Source organism: Entelurus aequoreus, linkage group LG15, assembly GCF_033978785.1.
Source record: "Entelurus aequoreus isolate RoL-2023_Sb linkage group LG15, RoL_Eaeq_v1.1, whole genome shotgun sequence".
NCBI classification, from domain to species: domain Eukaryota; kingdom Metazoa; phylum Chordata; class Actinopteri; order Syngnathiformes; family Syngnathidae; genus Entelurus; species Entelurus aequoreus.
In genome coordinates this window covers 26,797,045-26,818,824 of record NC_084745.1, presented here as the reverse complement: position 1 = coordinate 26,818,824, position 21,780 = coordinate 26,797,045, and the positions used below count along the sequence as shown (strand labels likewise).

General features: G+C 40.3%; 1 protein-coding gene across 5 annotated transcripts in view; it reads right to left on the bottom strand.

Annotated features, from left to right (window-relative positions):
- The window catches only part of ctnnd2a (catenin (cadherin-associated protein), delta 2a), a 726,237-nt gene that overhangs the window by 596,326 nt on the left and 108,131 nt on the right, over window positions 1-21,780 (bottom strand). For all 5 annotated transcript variants that reach the window (XM_062021144.1, XM_062021148.1, XM_062021145.1 and 2 more), the window contains exon 2: window positions 16,199-16,329. In XM_062021144.1, the coding sequence (XP_061877128.1) occupies window positions 16,199-16,327 (129 nt within the window). In that variant the 5' untranslated portion in view covers window positions 16,328-16,329. The remainder of the gene's footprint in view (window positions 1-16,198; window positions 16,330-21,780) is intronic.

The following is a 21,780-nucleotide window of genomic DNA, read 5'->3' as shown; positions in this document are numbered from 1 at the left end:
ATGATAAGCCCAAAGGAAGTAGCAATACACTTCATGACTGGAACAAAAAAGTGGAAAATCTTTGCTAAAATGGATCATAAAACTATCTCTCCTGCATAATATGGTGTCAAAAGTTCGGACTAGGGGCCATTTGAATCCCACAGCTTGTTTTTATTGGCCTGCGGCCTATTTTGATGCACAAAAAGTACAAACGTTAAATGTCACGCTAACATCGATTCCTTCTGTCAGGCTTGTTTTTGTTAAAAAAAATTGAAATGCTTAGCACATCTTGACCTACAGTCAGTGGCGGTTTTAGCTATGGGCCACACAGGCAAGTGCCCAGGGCGATATTCTCAAAAGGGCACCACAAGGATGAGGGGGGGGCGGGAGTTTCATATTTATTTGTGCTTTGCTCTTTAAAGCTTTATGCTCGTCAGTTTAGGATATTTTCTGTGTTGGGTGGGGGCGGGGCGTTACATGAGAGATACTGGCGCTGCCATTAAGTGGATTAAACCAAACTGAGTAGTTGTGATTAAATAAAATGAATAAATGGCAACACAAATTGTTAACAAAGACAACAAACTTTATTATTGAAAATATTGCCGACCAAAAGTTAAAGTTAAAGTTAACAATATTAAAAGTTTTTTGGTGTTTGGACAAGGGGTGTCCCAATCCAACAGTTGTGAGCCATCAGGGCCAGCAGGGCCTTCTCTGGTGGCCTAAAATAACCAGAAATTATGATCATAATTAAAAATAAAAAAATTTTAATTTACTTTACCGTAATATCTAAAAGTATTCATATTCTCTTCATGTCATATTATGCTCTTTCCAGTGCTGTTGCTTAGAGTTTTTATCCAATCAGAAATCAGCTATCTAATGTTGCCATGCTTTACGAAATCTGCCCGGGGCCTTCAAAATCAACAATGCTGGCGTCTGTAAGTGTAAATGAACGGGCACATAGAATTGATAGACAATTGCGATAGCCAATCAGATCACGAGTTGTTGTCAGTAAAGCCTTCTAGCTGGCCTTACACTGTGATTGCACACTCACTTGGGAGTCCCAAGTGAGTATGCAATCACAAGTTGCGATAACAGGAAGTGGAACCGGAGCCATACGAGCCATAGAAAGCAACAAAAAACTCACCGGTACGCACAAAAAAGGAGAGCAACATATTGATTACCATATTTTTCGAAGTATAAGTCGCACCGGCCGAAAATGCATAATAAAGAAGGAAGAAAACATAAGTCGCACTGGAGTATAAGTCGCATTTTTTGGGGAAATGTATTCGATAAAACCCAACACCAAGAATAGACATTTGATAGGCAATTTAAAATAAATAAAGAATAGTGAACAACAGGCTGAATAAGTGTACGTTATATGACGCATAAATAACCAACTGAGAACATGCCTGGTATGTTAACATAACATATTATGGTAAGAGTCATTCAAATAACTATAACATATAGAACATGCTATACGTTTACCAAACAATCTGTCACTCCTAATCGCTAAATTTGATGAAATCTTATACGTCTAGTCTCTTACGTGAATGAGCTAAATAATATTATTTGATATTTTACGGTAATGTGTTAATAATTTCACACATAAGTCGCTCCTGAGTATAAGTCAGTTAAAACTGCGACTTATAGTCCGAAAAATACGGTAGGTGGCAGATATATATTTGCAAGACCATTTTCAAGAAGGATACTTAAGAGAAAATACGTCTTGTGAGACGAGGTCGGCCGACATCGGAAGTTGTACTGGCGGGGAAATGGTTCGTCCGCGTCTTTCACACAAATCAATCGACTATGACCAACTACCGACTACAACGGTACCACTGGCTTATACAGCGTCGAATGGGTTCTACAAATTGTGAGTTCAAATATTTTGTTTCTTACTTTTTTCATGTGTCATTTGTTTTATAATTTTTATTTTATTTTGACAGTACCACGTATAATATGTTTTAATTGCTGAAGCGGGTTTATTGAATGTTAAATGCGCCGAAAAATTGACCGTTTTGTACACTGTTGAGGGGATCGTATACTCAGAAGTGTGCAAGCGTGTTTCTGTATATTATCTCCAGCCATGTCCTTGTGGTGACATAAATTGCGGTACTTTGAGAGGTGAAGTCGGACTAAGTAGGACATCACTGAAGGCCTAGGTGAGAAACGCACGGCCCGCCACAACAATTCAATATTGGTCCGATGTCGACAAAAAAAAAAAAGTATCGAATGATTTCGGCTTGTACAAACCCCGTTTCCTATGAGTTGGGAAATTGTGTTAGATGTAAATACAAACGTAATACAATGATTTGCAAATCCCTTTCAACCCATATTCAATTGAATGCACTACAAAGACAAGATATTTGATGTTCAAACTCAAACTTTATTTTTTTTTGCAAATAATAATTAACTTAGAATTTCATGGCTGCAACACGTGCCAAAGTAGTTGGGAAAGGGCATGTTCACGACTGTGTTACATGGCCTTTCCTTTTAACAACACTCGGTAAACGTTTGGGAACTGAGGAGACACATTTTTTAAGCTTCTCAGGTGGAATTCTTTCCCATTCTTGCTTGATGTACAGCTTAAGTTGTTCAACAGTCCGGGGGTCTCCGTTGTGGTATTTCAGGCTTCATAATGTGCCACATATTTTCAATGGGAGACAGGTCTGGACTACAGGCAGGCCAGTCTAGTACCCGCACTCTTTTACTATGAAGCCAAGTTGATGTAACACGTGGCTTGGCATTGTCTTGCTGAAATAAGCAGGGGCGTCCATGGTAACGTTGCTTGGATGGCAACATATGTTGCTCCAAAACCTGTATGTGCCTTTCAGCATTAATGGCGCCTTCACAGATGTGTAAGTTACCCATGTCTTGGGCACTAATACACCCCCATACCATCACAGATGCTGGCTTTTCAACTTTGCGCCTATAACAATCCGGATGGTTCTTTTCCTCTTTGGTCCGGAGGACACGGCGTCCACAGTTTCCAAAAACAATTTGAAATGTGGACTCGTCAGACCACAGAACACTTTTCCACTTTGTATCAGTCCATCTTAGATGAGCTCAGGCCCAGTGTTGTTGATAAACGGTTTTCGCCTTGCATAGGAGAGTTTTAACTTGCACTTACAGATGTAGTGACCAACTGTAGTTACTGACAGTGGGTTTCTGAAGTGTTCCTGAGCCCATGTGGTGATATCCTTTACACATTGATGTCGCTTGTTGATGCAGTACAGCCTGAGGGATCGAAGGTCACAGGCTTAGCTGCTTACGTGCAGTGATTTCTCCAGATTCTCTGAACCCTTTGATGATATTACAGACCGTAGATGGTGAAATCCCTAAATTCCTTGCAATAGCTGGTTGAGAAAAGTTTTTCTTAAACTGTTCACAATTTGCTCACGCATTTGTTGACAAAGTTGTGACCCTCGCCCCATCCTTGTTTGTGAATGACTGAGCATTTCATCTAATACAATTTCCCAACTCATATGGAAACGGGTTTGTACCTTAAAGGCCTACTGAAATGATATTTTTTTATTTAAACGAGAATAGCAGATCCATTCTATGTGTCATACTTGATCATTTTGCGATATTGCCATATTTTTGCTGAAAGGATTTAATAGAGAAAATCGACGATAAAGTTCGCAACTTTTGCTCGCTGATAAAAAAAAGCCTTGCCTGTACCGGAAGTAGCGTGACGTCACAGGAGCTAGTATTCCTCACAATTCCCCATTGTTTACAATGGAGCGAGAGAGATTCGGACCGAGAAAGTGATGATTACCCCATTAATTTGAGCGAGGATGAAAGATTCGTAGATGAGGAACGTTACAGTGAAGGACTTGAGAGACAGTGATGGACGTATCTTTTTTCGCTCTGACCGTAACTTAGGTACAAGCTGGCTCATTGGATTCCACACTCTCCTTTTTTTATTGTGGATCACGGATTTGTATGTTAAACCACCTCGGATACTATATCCTCATGAAAATGAGAGTCGAGCACGCAAAATGGACATTCAGTGCCTTTTATCTCCACGACAATAAATCGGCGAAATGCTTTAGCTACGAGCTAACGTGATAGCATCGTGCTTTAACTGCATATAGAAACAAAAAAATAAACCTCTGACTGGAAGGATAGATAGAAAATCAACAATACTATTAAACCGTGGACATGTAAATACACGGTTAATGCTTTCCAGGCTGGCGAAGGTTAACAATGCTGTGCTAACGACGCCATTGAAGCTAACTTAGCAACTTAGCAACGGGACCTCACAGAGCTATGCTAAAAACATTAGCTCTCCACCTACGCCAGCCAGCCCTCATCTACTCATCAACACCCGTGCTCACCTGCGTTCCAGCGATCGGCAGAAGGACGAAGGACTTCACCCGATGCGTTTGGAGGCCCGGAGACGTAGGAAGTCACGGTGAGGTCGGCGGCTGGCGCGGCTGGCGCGGCTAGCGCTCCAACAAAGTCCTCCTGGTTGTGTTGCTGTAGTCCGCTGCTAATACACCGATCCCACCTACAACTGTCTTCTTTGCAGCCTTCATTGTTCATTAAACAAATTGCAAAAGATGTCCAGAATACTGTGGAATTATGAAATGAAAACAGAGCTTTTTGTATAGGATTCTACGGGTACCATAACTTCCGTTACTCTGACTTCGTCACGCGCATACGTCATCATACCGCGACGTTTCAGCCGGATATTTCCCGGGAAGTTTTAAAAGTCACTTTATAAGTTAACCCGGCCGTATTGGCATGTGTTGCAATGTTAAGATTTCATCATTGATATATAAACTATCAGACTGCGTGGTCGGTAGTAGTAGGTTTCAGTAGGCCTTTAAATCTCTGATACAAGTGCTTCGATACAAGCAGTTCTGCAGCGGTGTTTACTTGTGCAAAGCTGGACAGCCAGTCAACATCTAAATGTCCTCCAAGCACACAAAGTTGGTCTTTTCTTGTATTTTAGTCAAGTCATATACAAAAAGTAAACATGGTAGGCTATACTGTGAGATACTCGGAGCTAGCAGCTACACAGCAGCTAAGCACACAATAGCACACAAGCTAGAAATACCTAATAAGTGTCCTTAATTGAACAATATTGCCGTTTAAAACGGCACAAGTGTCAACATAAACAAGTGTCCAATAATAATAATAGTTGTAGGTCTTCAAGGCAGAAGGCTATTAGAAAGTATCCAGTAACAAACGTGTCCACATCATTCAACTTGCTGCGTCATGAGCTGAACACTTCATGAATTATTATGACCACTAGGTGTCTGCAAATAGACAAAACAAATAACTACTCCACTTCAACTTACAGACAGTATAAATCCTTTCCGGACGGTTATTAATAAATAGGTTAGTGTTTTTCATACCTGCAATTGTTGAGTAATTTTACTTGATCATGCTTTTTCCGATATTCCACGTTACAAAAATATAAAAGTATATATGATTCGCTGACCGACTTTGTGGTTGTACCATCGGATTTGAGGTCGCATGTTTTGGACACTCTGATGAAGAGAGAGGCGGCGCTTTCAAAAGATCACCACCTGGTGGTGAGTCGGCTCCAATGGTGTGGGGCGGATGCCGGACAGACCTTGCAAGCCCAAACGTATAGTGAGGGTCTGCTGGGAATGTCTGGCAGAGTCTCCCGTCAGAGAGCGTTTCAATTCCCACTTCCGGCAGAACTTTGAACATGTTACGAGGGAGGCGCACGATATTGAGTCCGAGTGGACTTCGCTGCTGATCAGAGCTGTGGTCCCAAGGTGGTTGGTGCCTGCCGTGGCGGTAATCCCAGAACCTGCTGGTGGACACCAACGGTGAGGGATGCCGTCAAGCTGAAGAAGGAGTCCTATCCGTTCCTTTTGGTTCATGGGACTCCGGAGGCAGCGGACAGGTATCAATAGGCCAAGCGGTGTGCGGCTTTGGCAGTTGCAGAGACAAAAACTCAGACATGGGAGGAGTTCAGAAAAGCCATGGAGAACGACTTCCGGATGGCTTCGAAGCGATTCTGGACCACCATTCGCCACCTCAGGAGGGGGAAGCAGTGCGCTGTTACACCGTGTATAGTGGGGACGGTGTTCTACTGACGTCGTGTGGGGATGTTGTGGATCGGTGGAAGGAATACTTCGAAGGCCTCCTCAATCCCACCAACACGTCTTCCAATGAGGAAGCATTGCCTGGGGACTCTGCGGTGGGCTCTCCTATTTCTGGGGCTGAGGTTGTCGAGGGAGTTAGGAAGCTCCTCGGTGGCAGGGCCCCGGCCGTAGCTTAAATCTGCTCGGAGTTCCTTAAGGTTATGGATGCTGCGGGGCTGTCGTGGTTGACAAGACTCTGCAGCATTGCATGGACATCGGGGCCGGTGCCTCTGGATTGGCAGACCGGGGTGGTGGTTCCTCTATTTAAAAAGGGGAACCGTAGGGTGTGTTCCAACTATCGTGGGATCACACTCCTCAGCCTTCCCGGTAAGAGGAGGCTACGTCGGATAGTCGAACCTCGGATTATGGAGGAGCAGTGTGGTTTTCGTCTTGGTCGTGGTTCTGTGGACCAACTCTAAACTCTCGGCAGGGTCCTTGAGGGTGCATGGATGTTTTCCCAACTAGTCTACATGTGCTTTGTGGACTTGGAGAAGGCATTCGACCGTGTCCCTTGGGAAGTCCTGTGGACAGTGCTTAGAGAGTATGGGGTATTGGACCGCCTGATTGTGGCAGTCCGCTCCCTGTATGATCAGTGTCAGAGCTTGGTCCGCATTGTTTTGCCGGCTGTAAGTCGGACCCGTTTCCAGTGACAATTGGACTGTGTCAGGGTGTTGAGAGGATCCGGTTTGGTGGCTGAAGAATTAGGTCTCTGCTTTTTGCGGATGGTGTGGGCCTGCTGGCTTCATCTGACCAGGATCTCCAGCTCTCACTGGATAGGTTCGCAGTTGAGTGTGAAGGGACTGGGATGAGAATCAAAACTTCCAAGTCCGAGTCAATGGTTTTCGCCTGGAAAAGGGTGGAGTGCCATCTCCGGTTTGGGGAGGATATCATGTCCCAAGTGGAGGAGTTCAAGTACCTCTGGGTCTTGTTTACTAATGTGGGAAGAGTGGATCGTGAGATCGACAGGCGGATCGGGGACGGCGTGGCTTGCTTGGTAGAGTGGCTGTGCCAGCAACTTGGGGGTTCCTTTTTCCAGCTTCTGCCATCCTTGTCACGAACTTTGTATCCTTGAGCAAGACACTTCACCCTTGCTTCTGACGGGTCTTGATTAGGGCCTTGCATGGCAGCTCCCACAGTCAGTGTGTGAATGTGGAAATAGTGTCAAAGCAATTTAAGTACCTTGAAGGTACAAAAGCGCTACACAAGTATAACCCATTTACCATTTACAATCGGTGCCGCAGCTACAGTGATGCAGACCCTGTATCGGTCCGTCGAGGTGAAGAAGGAGCTGAACCAGAAGGCAAAGCTCTCAATTTACCGGTCGATCTACGTCCCTATCCTCACCTATGGTCATGAGCTTTGGGTTAGGACCGAAAGGACAAGATCACGGGTACAAGCGGCCGAAATGAGTTTCCTCCGTCGGGTGGCGGGGTTCTCCTTTATAGATAGGGTGAATAGCTCTGTCATTCGTGAAGAGCTCAGAGTAAAGCAGCTGCTCCTCCACAACGAGAAGAGCCAGATTAGGTGTTTCAGGCATCTGGTCAGAATGCCCCCCCCGAACGCCCTCCCTGGGGAGGTGTTTAGGGCGCTTCCAACCGGTAAGAGACCACGAGGAAGACCCAGGACACAGTGGAGAGACCATGTTTCCCAGCTGGCCTGGGAACGCCTCGGGATCCCCCGGGAGGAGCTGGACAAAGTGGCTGGGGAGAGTCTCTTAGGCTTCGGATAAGCGGAAGAAGATGGATGGATGGATGGATGGATGGATGGATGGATGGATGATATTGGTATCGATCAATCCTCCAGGCTCCAATATCGATATCAAAACACCTCTAGGTTATATAGCCATTAAGGCTGTGAATCTTTGGGAACGACACAATTCGATGAAATTTTTGGGGGTAATGATTTGATTCAGATTCGATTCTCCATTCAAACAGATTCTCCATTCAAAATCAATACTTTTCATAAAATAGACAAACAGCTATGATACATTTCTATATTACCTAAAAGAAAACTGTTTTTGTTTAATAAAGTTATACCCAAAACTTTTAATCAAGTAGAATACAAACAAGGCAACAAGAAAAGTGTCCAACACTTCTCTTTTCTAAAGTAAATTTTTACTGCAGATCAACATCAACAACATGATTTGCCTGAGTGTTGTTGTAGTTATTTTTTGAAACTGCGTTTTTGAATCGATTACGAATCGTTACCAATAAGAATCCCGATTCATTCGAAAATCTATTTCGACACTCGTGATGGCCATTAATACTTCAATACCACTAACTTGATTCAAGGCAGTTTTAAAAGACTGTGGGTGGACACTAAAGCCTTGCTGGAAAATACAGTAGTCGTGAGCAGCAGACACCTACAGAAAAAAACTCCTCTTTTCAAAGTGATGCACAGTCAATAGAGGGAGCATGCTCGTCAGAGAAAGGTTTCCCTTCTGCTCTAAAAGGGCCAAACTGTCTCAAGAACAAGGGAGTCTGGAGACCAAGCAGCAGTATAGAAGAGGAGAGAATGCATTAGCCTGTGCACGCACTGAACAAGACCTCGCTTCTGTCACATCGAGGAGAACCTTTGATGGAGGATTATGGAGACTTTCAGCTCACATGCAACAAGCTTAGGGAGGAAATGGACCCAAGTGTAGTTTAATCGCATGCAAGTCATTTGACAGATAAGGAGGAGGAGGAAGATACCCAAAGAACCATTTGAATGAAATATCGTACAGTGGAAACTTAAATGTCAAATATAATCAAACCAAAACACATTTTTCCAATAGGAAATAACAGGAAAATGAGTTAATCCATTCCAGTGTCAAACCATCTCCATCATAACTTTGTCAACGATGCAGGCAATTGATACAACATCTGTATTATAATCCTTGAACAAAGTAAGAGTGAAACTCATGTGAATAATCACTGAATGAAAGTTATCTTCTTCCCACTCCCTTTCAGGCAAAACTGGACAATCATGCACTGTATTAATTTATATTATTATGTTTTGTCAACATGTACTTCTTTATGTCATTGCCTGAAATAAATAAATAAATGAAATGAAATGAATGAATTGTTTGTGGTAAGCATTTAATGAGAAGAATGCAGCAAAATTGTGTTATTTCTGGGGAAAAAAAAAAAATGTTACCTAGTGTTTCACATATATTAATACCTGTGGCGGGCCGCACTAAAACATGTATAAATAAATAGAATAAATATTTTTTGAAACATTTAAAAAAAAAAAAACATTTTGAATAATTAGGGAAGATAAAACCTAACTTTGCAGCCAATGTATGCTGCCATATTTCAAAGAGTTATCAATTCTATTAACATTGTTTATTATAATTATATTATTTTTTTAATAAAAACATATTTCAATTAAAAAAAATACAACTATGTTTTTGAGTTAAAGTTTTGAGCAACAGGCTTCTGTAGCTAGTTAGCACACACACACACACACACACACACACACACACACACACACACACACACACACACACACACACACACACACACACACACACACACACACACGTAAACACGTTGCTACCAATAACACAGATTCGCCTTTTGATGTGTATAACATTTGTTTAGCCTTATTAAAGAAAATACATGCATCATCGCCAATTATGAAATTTCTGGGATGATGTCATATTTACACTGCCACCAATAGATTTGTGGGAAACACTGAAGCCAAAGGCGAAATATAGTCGTCTTGAAACCACATGGACATTCATGAACAACTCTACTGCACACAGCCGCAAAAGAAGCAAAATGCTCAGTCGGCATTTATGAGTACATTGTAAACAATACAAGGGTAACAGGCATGAGTTGCACACTAAAGCGCATGTAGATGTACATGAAGCTGCAGCTACTGCCATTTTGTGGAGTTTAAAAAAACTACATCAGGGGTTGCCTACAGCCACTGTAATTCATGCCAATGGGCTCCATTCAGCAACCGTTCTTAAGAACAAATTTTGTTCTTAGGCCCACTTATGAAGTTTTTAAGGAGATTTTTGTATTCACCAATGTTTTCTTAGCTGGGAATTGTTTGTAGGTAAGAACAAAATCTACGAGCACTCTTTGGGTGGCCTATTTGTTCTTAAGTGTGACAAGTTCCCTTACTTCTATTGTCTAATGTTAAATTAATATCATAGATAGATAGATAGATAGATAGATAGATAGATAGATAGATAGATAGATAGATAGATAGATAGATAGATAGATAGATAGATAGATAGATAGATAGATAGATAGATAGATAGATAGATAGATAGATAGATAGATAGATAGATAGATGGATAGATGGATAGATAGATAGATAGATAGATAGATAGATAAGACAGACAGACGGACAGACACTGTATAGCAAAATGAGCAATATATAGACATTTCAAAATGTGCACACACGCACACACACACACATTTATTTTTAACGTCCTCAACTGTGCGGACCTCGCCGCTTGACACCATGTTTACTGCATCGGTTATAGTATATTTCTGAACTCGACCAGTTTTTCTTCCACTTCGGTGCTACCTCAGCAGTCCCCCCTTTCTTAAACTTACGTTTTGACATGATGGATTTCCCCCGCGGGATAATACGAATTCCTCTTCTGTAATCTGTTTGTGTTTTCTCCGTGTGTTTGATGTTCGGCTTCTCCGCCGGAATTGTGCCTTTATATGGGGAATTAAGGGCGTTTACCTATGCAAATTACGGAATTAAGGGTGTTTACATATGCATATTGGGGAAATAAGGGCGTGTTATATGCAAATTGTGATAGACACACACGCGCTAACTATTTGGCATTCAGCAACTGAAGAACGGCAGGTGGGAACAATTTGGCCGTTTAAGAGCACGTCATGAATTTGAATGGACTCCTCTTAGGAAATCACTTAGGAAGAAATATAAGAGCAAAAGTTAGGAACTTATTGCTGAATGGGGCCCAATGTTTTTGACTTATGTAAATGAGGTAAGTATTGCAAAAAAGCCACCTCAAGCCAAATAAAAATAAGCCCTAGTGAAGCCAACGCAATATGACGACACCGCAAAATACATTTTTTTGTCAAATTTGAGGCCTGTTTCCCCCCCCAAGTACTTCACAACCTTCGGGGCGTTCTCATTATGAGGTAGACTGCAGCCTTTCTTGTGTCCTCTGCCGTCTTTGATTCTAATGACATGTAAGCATCTCGGTGAAGCAAATTAGCATGATGCCATTAATCATTATTAGGATGTTTATGAATAGTATGTCATTAACTTGATATTATGCAACACTAAACGTGCTCGCCGATACAACGTGAAGGTGATACTGCGCATGAGGAGGACAATCCTTGGGAAAAAACTTCCCATTTACATTTGCTCGCCGTGAGGAAATATGTGCTTGTATTTAAAAACCAGTATAAAAAAAATAAAAATACAACGAGATATGATGTATGTAGCGATACTGTAAAGCATGTGAGCACCGGTGAAGTTGAAGTTGTCCCAAGGCAACCGGAGAGATGATGCAACATCCTGCAAAGCATGTCGAGAAACTCAAAAAGGTTCCACATGAAGCGGGACGGTAAAAAAGGTTATCCGTCGATGTTTTAAGTGCTAATTTACACATCAGAGAATGTGGAGATTTAAAAGTGAGACTGATTTCCCGTCTATTTATATCTTCATTGGCTTATGCATAACCACAAAGTTCCCTAAAATCACCTAAAGTTAAAAGATTGTAGCGCTGCTGGGAGTTGAGAAAATAATTCCCAGCATGCCTTGTGGCTCTTTTCTAAAGAGTAGCTAGGAAATACATATTTGACTTAACATTATTGTTGATTATTACCATTCCTGTAACAGTAGTAGCAATTTATACATGCAAACAGGTGGCAGCAAACGACTTTTCCCGATGCAAGAGAGTTTTTCTTCCGGTCACTCACACAAGTGATCTGTTGGCCACGGCACAGTTGATCGACTCGCAAAATAACTGTTATATTCAGCGACTAGCAATTTATACGTGCAAACAGGTGGCGGTTAACGACTTTTCCCCAAGTGAATCAGAGCTTTTCTTCCTGTCACTCTCACAAGTGATCTGTTGGCCACGGCACAGTGACCCACTCGAAAAATAAGTGTCTCAAAGGTTGTCTTTTATCCGGCAACAAGCAATTTATACATGGAAACAAGTGGCAGCAAACCACTTTTCACCAAGTGAATCAGAGCTTTTCTTCCTGTCACTCACACAACAAGTGATCTGTTGGCCACGGCACAGTGACCGACTCGCAAAATAAGTGTCTTAAAATGTTATATTCGGCGACAAGCAATATATATATGCAAACGACTTTTCCCCAAGCTTTTCTTCCTGTCCCTCACACAACAAGTAGTCTATTTGCCACGGCATGGTGACCCATTTGAAAAAGAAGTGTTTTCAAGGTTATTTTATATTCGGGAACAAGCAACTTTATACATGCAACCAGGTGGTGGCAAACAACTTTCCTCTAAGCGAGTCAGATGTTTTCTTCCTGTCACTCGCATGTGATTTGCCGGCCGTTACACAGTGACTCACTTGAAAAAAAAAAAGTGTTTCAAAGGTTGTCTTACATTCGGGGACTATTAACTTTTACATACAAACAGGTGGCGGTAAATTACTTTTCTCCAAGTCTAAGCTTTTCTTCCTGTCACTCACACGACATGTAATCTGTTGGCCACGGCAGAGTGACCTATTCGAAAAATAAATTCCTGCAAGGTTATTTCATATTCGGGGACAAGCAATCTATTCATGCAACCAGGTGGCGGCAAACAACTTTTCCTCAGGTGAGTCACAGCTTTTCTTCCTGTCGCTCGCACGCGATCTGCCGGTTACGACAAAGTGATCCACTTAAAAAATAAATTGTCTCAAAGGTTGTCTTATATTCGGGCAATAGCGACTTATACATGCAAACAGGTGGCGGTAAATTACTTTTCTCCAAGTCTAAGCTTTTCTTCCTGTCACTCACACGACATGTAATCTGTTGGCCCCGGCAGAGTGACCTATTCGAAAAATAAATTTCTGCAAGGTTATTTCATATTCGGGGACGAGCAATCTATTCATGCAACCAGGTGGCGGCAAACAACTTTTCCTCAAGTGAGTCACAGCTTTTCTTCCTGTCGCTCGCACGCGATCTGCCGGTTACGACAAAGTGATCCACTTAAAAAATAAATTGTCTCAAAGGTTGTCTTATATTCGGGCAATAGCGACTTATACATGCAAACAGGTGGCAGCAAACGACTTTTCCCGATGCAAGAGAGTTTTTCTTCCGGTCACTCACACAAGTGATCTGTTGGCCACGGCACAGTTGATCGACTCGCAAAATAACTGTTATATTCAGCGACTAGCAATTTATACGTGCAAACAGGTGGCGGTTAACGACTTTTCCCCAAGTGAATCAGAGCTTTTCTTCCTGTCACTCTCACAAGTGATCTGTTGGCCACGGCACAGTGACCCACTCGAAAAATAAGTGTCTCAAAGGTTGTCTTTTATCCGGCAACAAGCAATTTATACATGGAAACAAGTGGCAGCAAACCACTTTTCACCAAGTGAATCAGAGCTTTTCTTCCTGTCACTCACACAACAAGTGATCTGTTGGCCACGGCACAGTGACCGACTCGCAAAATAAGTGTCTTAAAATGTTATATTCGGCGACAAGCAATATATATATGCAAACGACTTTTCCCCAAGCTTTTCTTCCTGTCCCTCACACAACAAGTAGTCTATTTGCCACGGCATGGTGACCCATTTGAAAAAGAAGTGTTTTCAAGGTTATTTTATATTCGGGAACAAGCAACTTTATACATGCAACCAGGTGGTGGCAAACAACTTTCCTCTAAGCGAGTCAGATGTTTTCTTCCTGTCACTCGCATGTGATTTGCCGGCCGTTACACAGTGACTCACTTGAAAAAAAAAAAGTGTTTCAAAGGTTGTCTTACATTCGGGGACTATTAACTTTTACATACAAACAGGTGGCGGTAAATTACTTTTCTCCAAGTCTAAGCTTTTCTTCCTGTCACTCACACGACATGTAATCTGTTGGCCACGGCAGAGTGACCTATTCGAAAAATAAATTTCTGCAAGGTTATTTCATATTCGGGGACAAGCAATCTATTCATGCAACCAGGTGGCGGCAAACAACTTTTCCTCAAGTGAGTCACAGCTTTTCTTCCTGTCGCTCGCACGCGATCTGCCGGTTACGACAAAGTGATCCACTTAAAAAATAAATTGTCTCAAAGGTTGTCTTATATTCGGGCAATAGCGACTTATACATGCAAACAGGTGGCGGTAAACGACTTTCCCCCAAATGAGTCAGAGCTTTTCTTCTTGTCACTCACTCAGACATATATACATATGTTCTGCTGGCCTCAACACAGATAACCACTCAAAAAAGAAGTGTCTCAAAGGTTCCCATGTATTCATTGACTAGCGACTTATACATGCAAACAGGTGGCAGCAAACAATTTCTACCCAAACAAGTCAAAGCTTTTCTTCCTGTCACACACACAAGATCTGCCGGCCATGGCACAGTGACCCTCTCAAAAAAGAAAGTGTGTGAAAGGATGTTAACTAGTTAGAGGAGTAATGATGCTGATCTTAGGATGAAGGTGATGTTCTTATTTATTTATTTATTGTTATTTCACGGGGCGGTATAGCTCGGTTGGTAGAGTGGCCGTGCCAGCAATTTGAGGGTTCCAGGTTCGATCCCCGCTTCCGCCATCCTAGTCACTGCCGTTGTGTCCTTGGGCAAGACACTTTACCCACCTGCTCCCAGTGCCACCCACACTGGTTTAAATGTAACGCGGAATCATTCTTGGTAATTTAACCCCCAATTCCAACCCTTAATGCTGAGTGCCAAGCAGGGAGGTAGTGGGTCTTATTTTTATAGTCTTTGGTATGACTCGGCCGGGGTTTGAACTCCCGACCTACCGATCTCAGTGCGGACACTCTAACCACTAGGCCACTGAGCTTAATTAAACTAGTATTAAAAAATATAATTTAGTTCAATTGCAAATCTCATTCTTGTATTGCCTCAGAAGTTGTGTATTGCAACTAACTGCAACGACATTCAGTAACACAATGAAGGAGTCTGAGGCACACACACGCACACACACACACACACACACACACACACACACACACACACACACACACACACACACACACACACACACACACACACACACACATCACCAAACGCAATTAGTGCAAAACTAATGTTTTTGTTGTTTAGAGTGCTCCTTGGCACTCTTAGGAGTTATTCATGGTTCCAGCATGTGGATTTTCTGCTCAGATGAGATTAAAAAAGGGACAATACCACTCCTGATGTCCTTTTCTCTGCACTGCTTCCCTGTTTCCTCCTTGTCAAGCAGCCGTGCCTCTTTTAGTGTTCCAGCTGGAGACCAGCGTGTTGAGCCTTGCTTTAAGTGACAATTTCAGCACTCTGCTTTGTTACTATACTCTATATCATTTCAACCCACCACTCCATATTTCTTTAGCATCTTTCAATCTTTACATTTACAGCAGCTTTGAAGAGTGCCTGCTCTTCTCAACAACCATCACAACCCATTGAGCTGCCCAGTAAGTTCTCTGAGTGCTATAATGGGGTACATTTTCATAAAAGCGTCCGAAAGAAAAGTCCAAGTAAGACTTACGGAGAGATCTTAAAGTGCAAAACTCTCCATAAATCCATTTAGTCTGACGAACCCTCTAATAAGCACACTACAGACCACTACAGTGTACCCACCAAACATGTGCTTGAGGTGCATAAAAGTGCAATTAGAGCGTAGTTCCGCTACCTAATGGAGGAATTTCTTCGCTATTTCAGGTCCACGTAAGAAATATGTTTGTACTTTTTAAGTAATTATTACGCAACAAACTGGGCATGCAATGTACAATTTATTTTAAACATTTTTAACAACAGCAGACTCTGTATAATACTTCAAATAATATTGCAAGCAGCTGCTTTTTGATGTGGGTGGAAGAAATTCCCAGCAACCAGTGAATGCCTTGTTTAAAAAGATTATAAGAGTGATTCCATAAGCATTTTTGCTCATTTGCAATCATATTTAGTTTTAACATATGACAAAAACCATGTTCTTACCTGCTCTTTGACTGAGGCCAGGATAGACGAAGTGGTCTCCGTCTCAGATCTGTCTCCATTGGAGGCCGGCATCACCGGGGGAACCATGGCCCCCTTTTCCTGCTCGGCGGGCTGATCTGGCACCGGCATGGCTAAAAATTACAAAAAAAAATGTAATGACATAATTATAACTGTATATAAATGGAATATTGTACAGTATTGGCATATTGATTGCATAGAATGTAAACAATCATGTTAACTGTTGCCTCAATTTAAAAACAATACCTTATTTGTATACTAAAGAGACCCCGCACCCATTCATTCCTTTCATTTCTTTGTGGCGGTCCGCCATAAACAAACTTGGACCGCCACATACATTTTTTTTTTTTTTACAGAATTGGCAATATAGGAAGTACAAAAAGGTAATACCTCGCCTACCCGGTGAAATGCATAAACCAGGGTTGTCCAAAGTGCGGCCCAGGAACCTTTTTTTTTTATTTCCAATGGGCCCATGGTACATTGTAGAAATAAAACAGACAAATAAAGCATTAATGTATGTCAATTATTTGTAGCGGGCCGCCACAAAATAAATTTGGACCACCACAAAAGTATTTATTTTTTTCTCTTTTTTTTCAAGATGTGGCTTTACAAGAAGTACAGATAAAATCACAAATAAATAAATAAAAAAGTAGACTAAGGGTGTTTTTTAGACTGTAGCTCTTTTTTGTATGGGTGATTATTTATTGCAAAAATTAGATGAACAAAATAAAATGCAAACATTTAAAGACTGAGCAGAAAAATAATCAAAAATACGAAAAATTAATACTAATTAACAATACAAAGATGTCTCCCAATATATGTTTAACATTTTTGTAGCCTTTTAAAAATACATGCACATGTATTATAACCAATTATGCAAATAAGCCGACGATGGTTTTACGATCCCCTCTCAATAATGTCCTTCATTTATCTGTGGCGGGCCGCCAAAAATAAATTCTGACCCAATAAATAATAAAAACAATAATAGTTGTTTTTTTTATAGGCCAGTGTGATATTGAAAAAAATTTAATAAACAACAAAAAAACAGTAATGTTGAACATTTTTTTCAAAATGGTATAACATAACCAGAAAAAGATAAAATATCAATACTAATAACACATATGTTTTTTAAATCCATTACAGGTTTTTTTTTGTAGCCTTTGATAAAAAAAACTATATGACCATGCGTCATAGCCAATTATGCAAATCATACAACGACAGCAACTCAATCCCCCTCCTCATTAATGTCCTTCATTTACCGGTATTTGCTTTTTGGTTTTTGTGGGCCAGTGTTACATTGTTAAAATGGAATAAACTAAAAAAAATGAAAATGTAAACATTTTCAAAAATTGAGCAAAAAAGGCATAACATAACCAGAAAACAATAACTTGTTAAAAGAAATAACTAAGACTATAACAAATATTTGTTTTCAAGCATATGTATTATGTTTTATTAGCCTTTAAAAAAATATATGTGCACATACCTCATGGCCATTTATGTACAGTAAATTAAACAATGACCTCATCTTGACCGCAACAAATCACAAATAGATTGCAGTCCTGCAATATAAGGCACGCCAAAAAAAGAAGAGACATGCCTTTTTTACAAATATAAAAAACACATTTACAGTATATCTATAATTCAGTGTATTTTTTTATGATCATCTTTTTGACTAATGTTACCAAACATGGATCCACACAACCATGGACAGCAGCAGAATTCCAATATAGCACATAACCGGACATGAGTGGGTACCAAATTGAGACAGAATCATTATGCAACACCCAATCCCACATCTCACCTGTGCACCTGCCAGTGCGTCATCTCAAAAAACAAACGAGTCCTCCTACACTCATTAAACGGCAATGCCCTAATTATCACTTTTTTAATTACTTTGACTGGGAAACAGGAGAACCATGTGACAGTTCTTCTGTACGCACGGTTATTTGTTTGAAACCCTGAACGTGTTTCAATAGATTAAAGCCGAGTAGGTTGTGCCCTTCACGCAAGGCCTGCATGATAACAGATGCATCATTTGACGGCTCTAAATTGAGCTGTCGACAACGTGCAGGCAGAAATATTTGAAGTGCCGGAGACATTGACATCTCACATGTGTGAAAGGAAATGTTGGCAGAATCATATTTTTTGCGCCGTCCTCCTTATGTCTCACCCATTGAGACAGCTTACACCAGGCTTCCAAATGCAGAATTATGCACATTTGACATTTCGCGCGGTTATTCAGCGCATCTTCAGCCACGTCATGCAGAAAGGATTTTGTCACACCGATGAGTCATGGATTGATATTTTCTAGGATGAGGTCCTCGCCATTGATTAGACGCTTTTAGAGGAGACACAAAAGGGCGTTATGGCGTGTGTGTGGAGCCTATTAAAGTGGAGTTCAACCGATATTTTCTGGAAAATCCAAGTTTCAAACGTCAAACTAAATTTGAAGTTCACACTAAGGCCGGCCCAAGTCACAAACACTTCATGGGGTTGTTTAGGGCAGTGGTTCTCAAATGGGGGTACGTGTACCCCTGGGGGTACTTGAAGGTATGCCAAGGGGTACGTGAGATTTTTTTTAAATATTCTAAAAATAGCAACAATTCAAAAATCCTTTATAAATATATTTATTGAATAATACTTTAACAAAATATGAATGTAAGTTCATAAACTGAACATCAAATCAAGTAGGCTATTCCATTCATTACAATGCAACAATGCAATATTCAGTGTTGACAGCTAGATTTTTTGTGGACATGTTCCATAAATATTGATGTTAAAGATTTCTTTTTTTGTGAAGAAATGTTTAGAATTAAGTTCATGAATCCAGATGGATCTCTATTACAATCCCCAAAGAGGGCACTTTAAGTTGATGATTACTTCTATGTGTAGAAATCTGTATTTATAATTGAATCACTTGTTTATTTTTCAACAAGTTTTTAGTTATTTTTATATATTTTTTTCCAAATAGTTCAAGAAAGACCACTACAAATGAGCAATATTTTGCACTGTTATACAATTTAATAAATCAGAAACTGATGACATAGTGCTGTATTTTACTTATTTAACTCTTTTTTTAACCAAAAATGCTTTGCTCTGATTAGGGGGTACTTGAATTAAAAAAAATTTCACAAGGGGTACATCACTGAAAAAAGGTTGAGAACCACTGGTTTTGGGGGTCCACATGACCATGGCTTGGGCTACTGTATAGATGTTTGTATTCCATTTAAATCTGTCAGATATAAAAGACATTGTCTAAAAAAGCTAAAATAAAATACGTTTTGCTGTCAAAGTTCATTAATGGGGTTGTTTTTTTAGTCAAATTAGAAATGGCGACGACTTCCTGCTACACCCCTAATGCAAAAACACATTGGGAGGGTTTACCTCCTAGTAGCAGCACATCACTGTTCACTCGACACAGACGTCATAACATCATCAAAGCTCACTTTTATGCATTCTTACACAGGATGAAATGATAGAAGGTAAAAATATAATAAACACATTTTTGGCAGCATCCGACAGGGTTATTTATAAGTTTTACTTTTGCTTCATATAATTGTGGTGCATTGAAGGACCCTTAAATAAAGTAAACAAAGGCGTAACTAGGTTTGAAGACAAGAGACGTTTAACCGCCAGTAGATGCACTAATAATAATAAAAATTATAATTAAGATGTGTTATTATGATTTGTATTATCCACTGATGACAATTTTATGTGATTCAGCTAATCTCTAATCATATTTGAGTGAATAATGACAGGTTATATGATTATAAAACTCACATTCTGGCTACTTTCTAATGCATTTGTCGGCACTTTTTTTTTTTTTAAACTACAAATTTATAAAACACCAAATAGTTGGGGGGTTGGGGGGTTTAGAGATATTTTAAATAACCTTTAGCCTCTACATTGGTTCAAACGCATAATGAAACACATTATTGATGAAACAAAGACATAAACATGCAAATAGTGTGGGCTTTGGGATCATGGAGTGTGCCATACACTTAGCTTTAATTTATTTTGGTTGTAATATTCCATAAGTAACCATTATTTAGGTTTGTATGGCAGCTAACAATGTTCAAATGTTACTTAAACACTGTTTGTAAAGTCAGTAAACACCAAAGTTTACAGCAAATATGTCTTGTGTGACCCCGAAAGGGACAAGTGGTAGAAAATGGATGGATGGATAATGGTGATGAGAGCCAGTAGTTCTATTTTAGGTTTATTTAGTTCTACTATACAGTAGTCAATGTCCCTTTAAGCTTGTAAAACAGTTTATAAATGCCACTTTGCAGGTAGAGTTAATAAAGTTTTTATGATGTCTACAGTTTGAGCCTGGAGCTAATTAATAATTCACTTTACATTATTTCCTTAAGGAAAACTTGAAACAGCGCACTGGCTGGTGTTTTATATTTAACCTTCTTTAAAAGCTTAGTAGAGCGTTTTTAATGCCACAGTGACAACTTGCACAGCACCAGTCAAAGAAATCGGGAAGTGGGACAGCAAGTTTTACATTAAAGAGTCCCCAGGGAGTGGACATTGTCAATAGAGGAGACTAAATAATGAGCCAAGTAAGTGGAGTCCTTTTCCTGCGAGACTCATCAGTCCAATTACGAAATCTACTGTTGAGATCCAAGTTCGTGCCAACTTTTGTTAGGTCACTGCAGTGGCCCTTGCACCTTTCTGCTAAGACTAAGCATTCTATTATGGATTGTGGCACAGAGAGCTGTGATTACTGAAGGAAAATGGCACAATTGTGCATTTCCTATTCAATTTATGATGCATAAAGAGATTAGCGATAGTGCCTGAAATCCATATTGCTGCCTCTTACGATTAGGATTTATATTACAATATATTTTTTGTAGGGGTGTGCCCATCGACCGGCCACTGTATAATATCAGCCAATTTTTGTGAAAAAGTACGTATCGCCATTGGCAATTAATGCCTTTTAATACAGATGATAAACACTGATCCCCTCTGGCTGAAATTATTTGTTTTTAGTACCCCAACTTAAAGCGGCTAAGAGCTAATTATGTTTCTCGGTATAGACATTGTGGAGATGCTCTCCTTGGCCAATATAATCACCTCCATTAGGGCAAATAAACGGCATTTCTTAGTATCTTAAGCATCATTATCAAGTATCATTATCAGTGGAGGACGAGGCTGAAGAAGTTACACACCAACAGCAAGCCAGGATCAAACATGTCAATAGCTAAGCTAACCACTAAGCTAGCTTGAAAGAAAACCAAAAAAATAAGTGCTTAGTAAAGTTTAAGAATTGTAAATGCAACCACGTTACAGCAGAAAGTAAGCAGATATTAACAGAAAATTAACAAGTAGATTAATAAGAGTCTAGAGAGAGAATAATATAACAACTGTTGGTGTGCCAGCATCGTCACAGTCCGTACAAAACATGTAAGAGGAGGGCGGCTCATTCATAAATTAATGGTGTCGATTAGTGTTGTCCCGATACCAATATTTAGGTACTGGTACCAAAATTATTTCGATACTTTTCGGTACTTTGATACTTTTCTAAATAAAAGGGACCACAAAAAATTGCTATATTG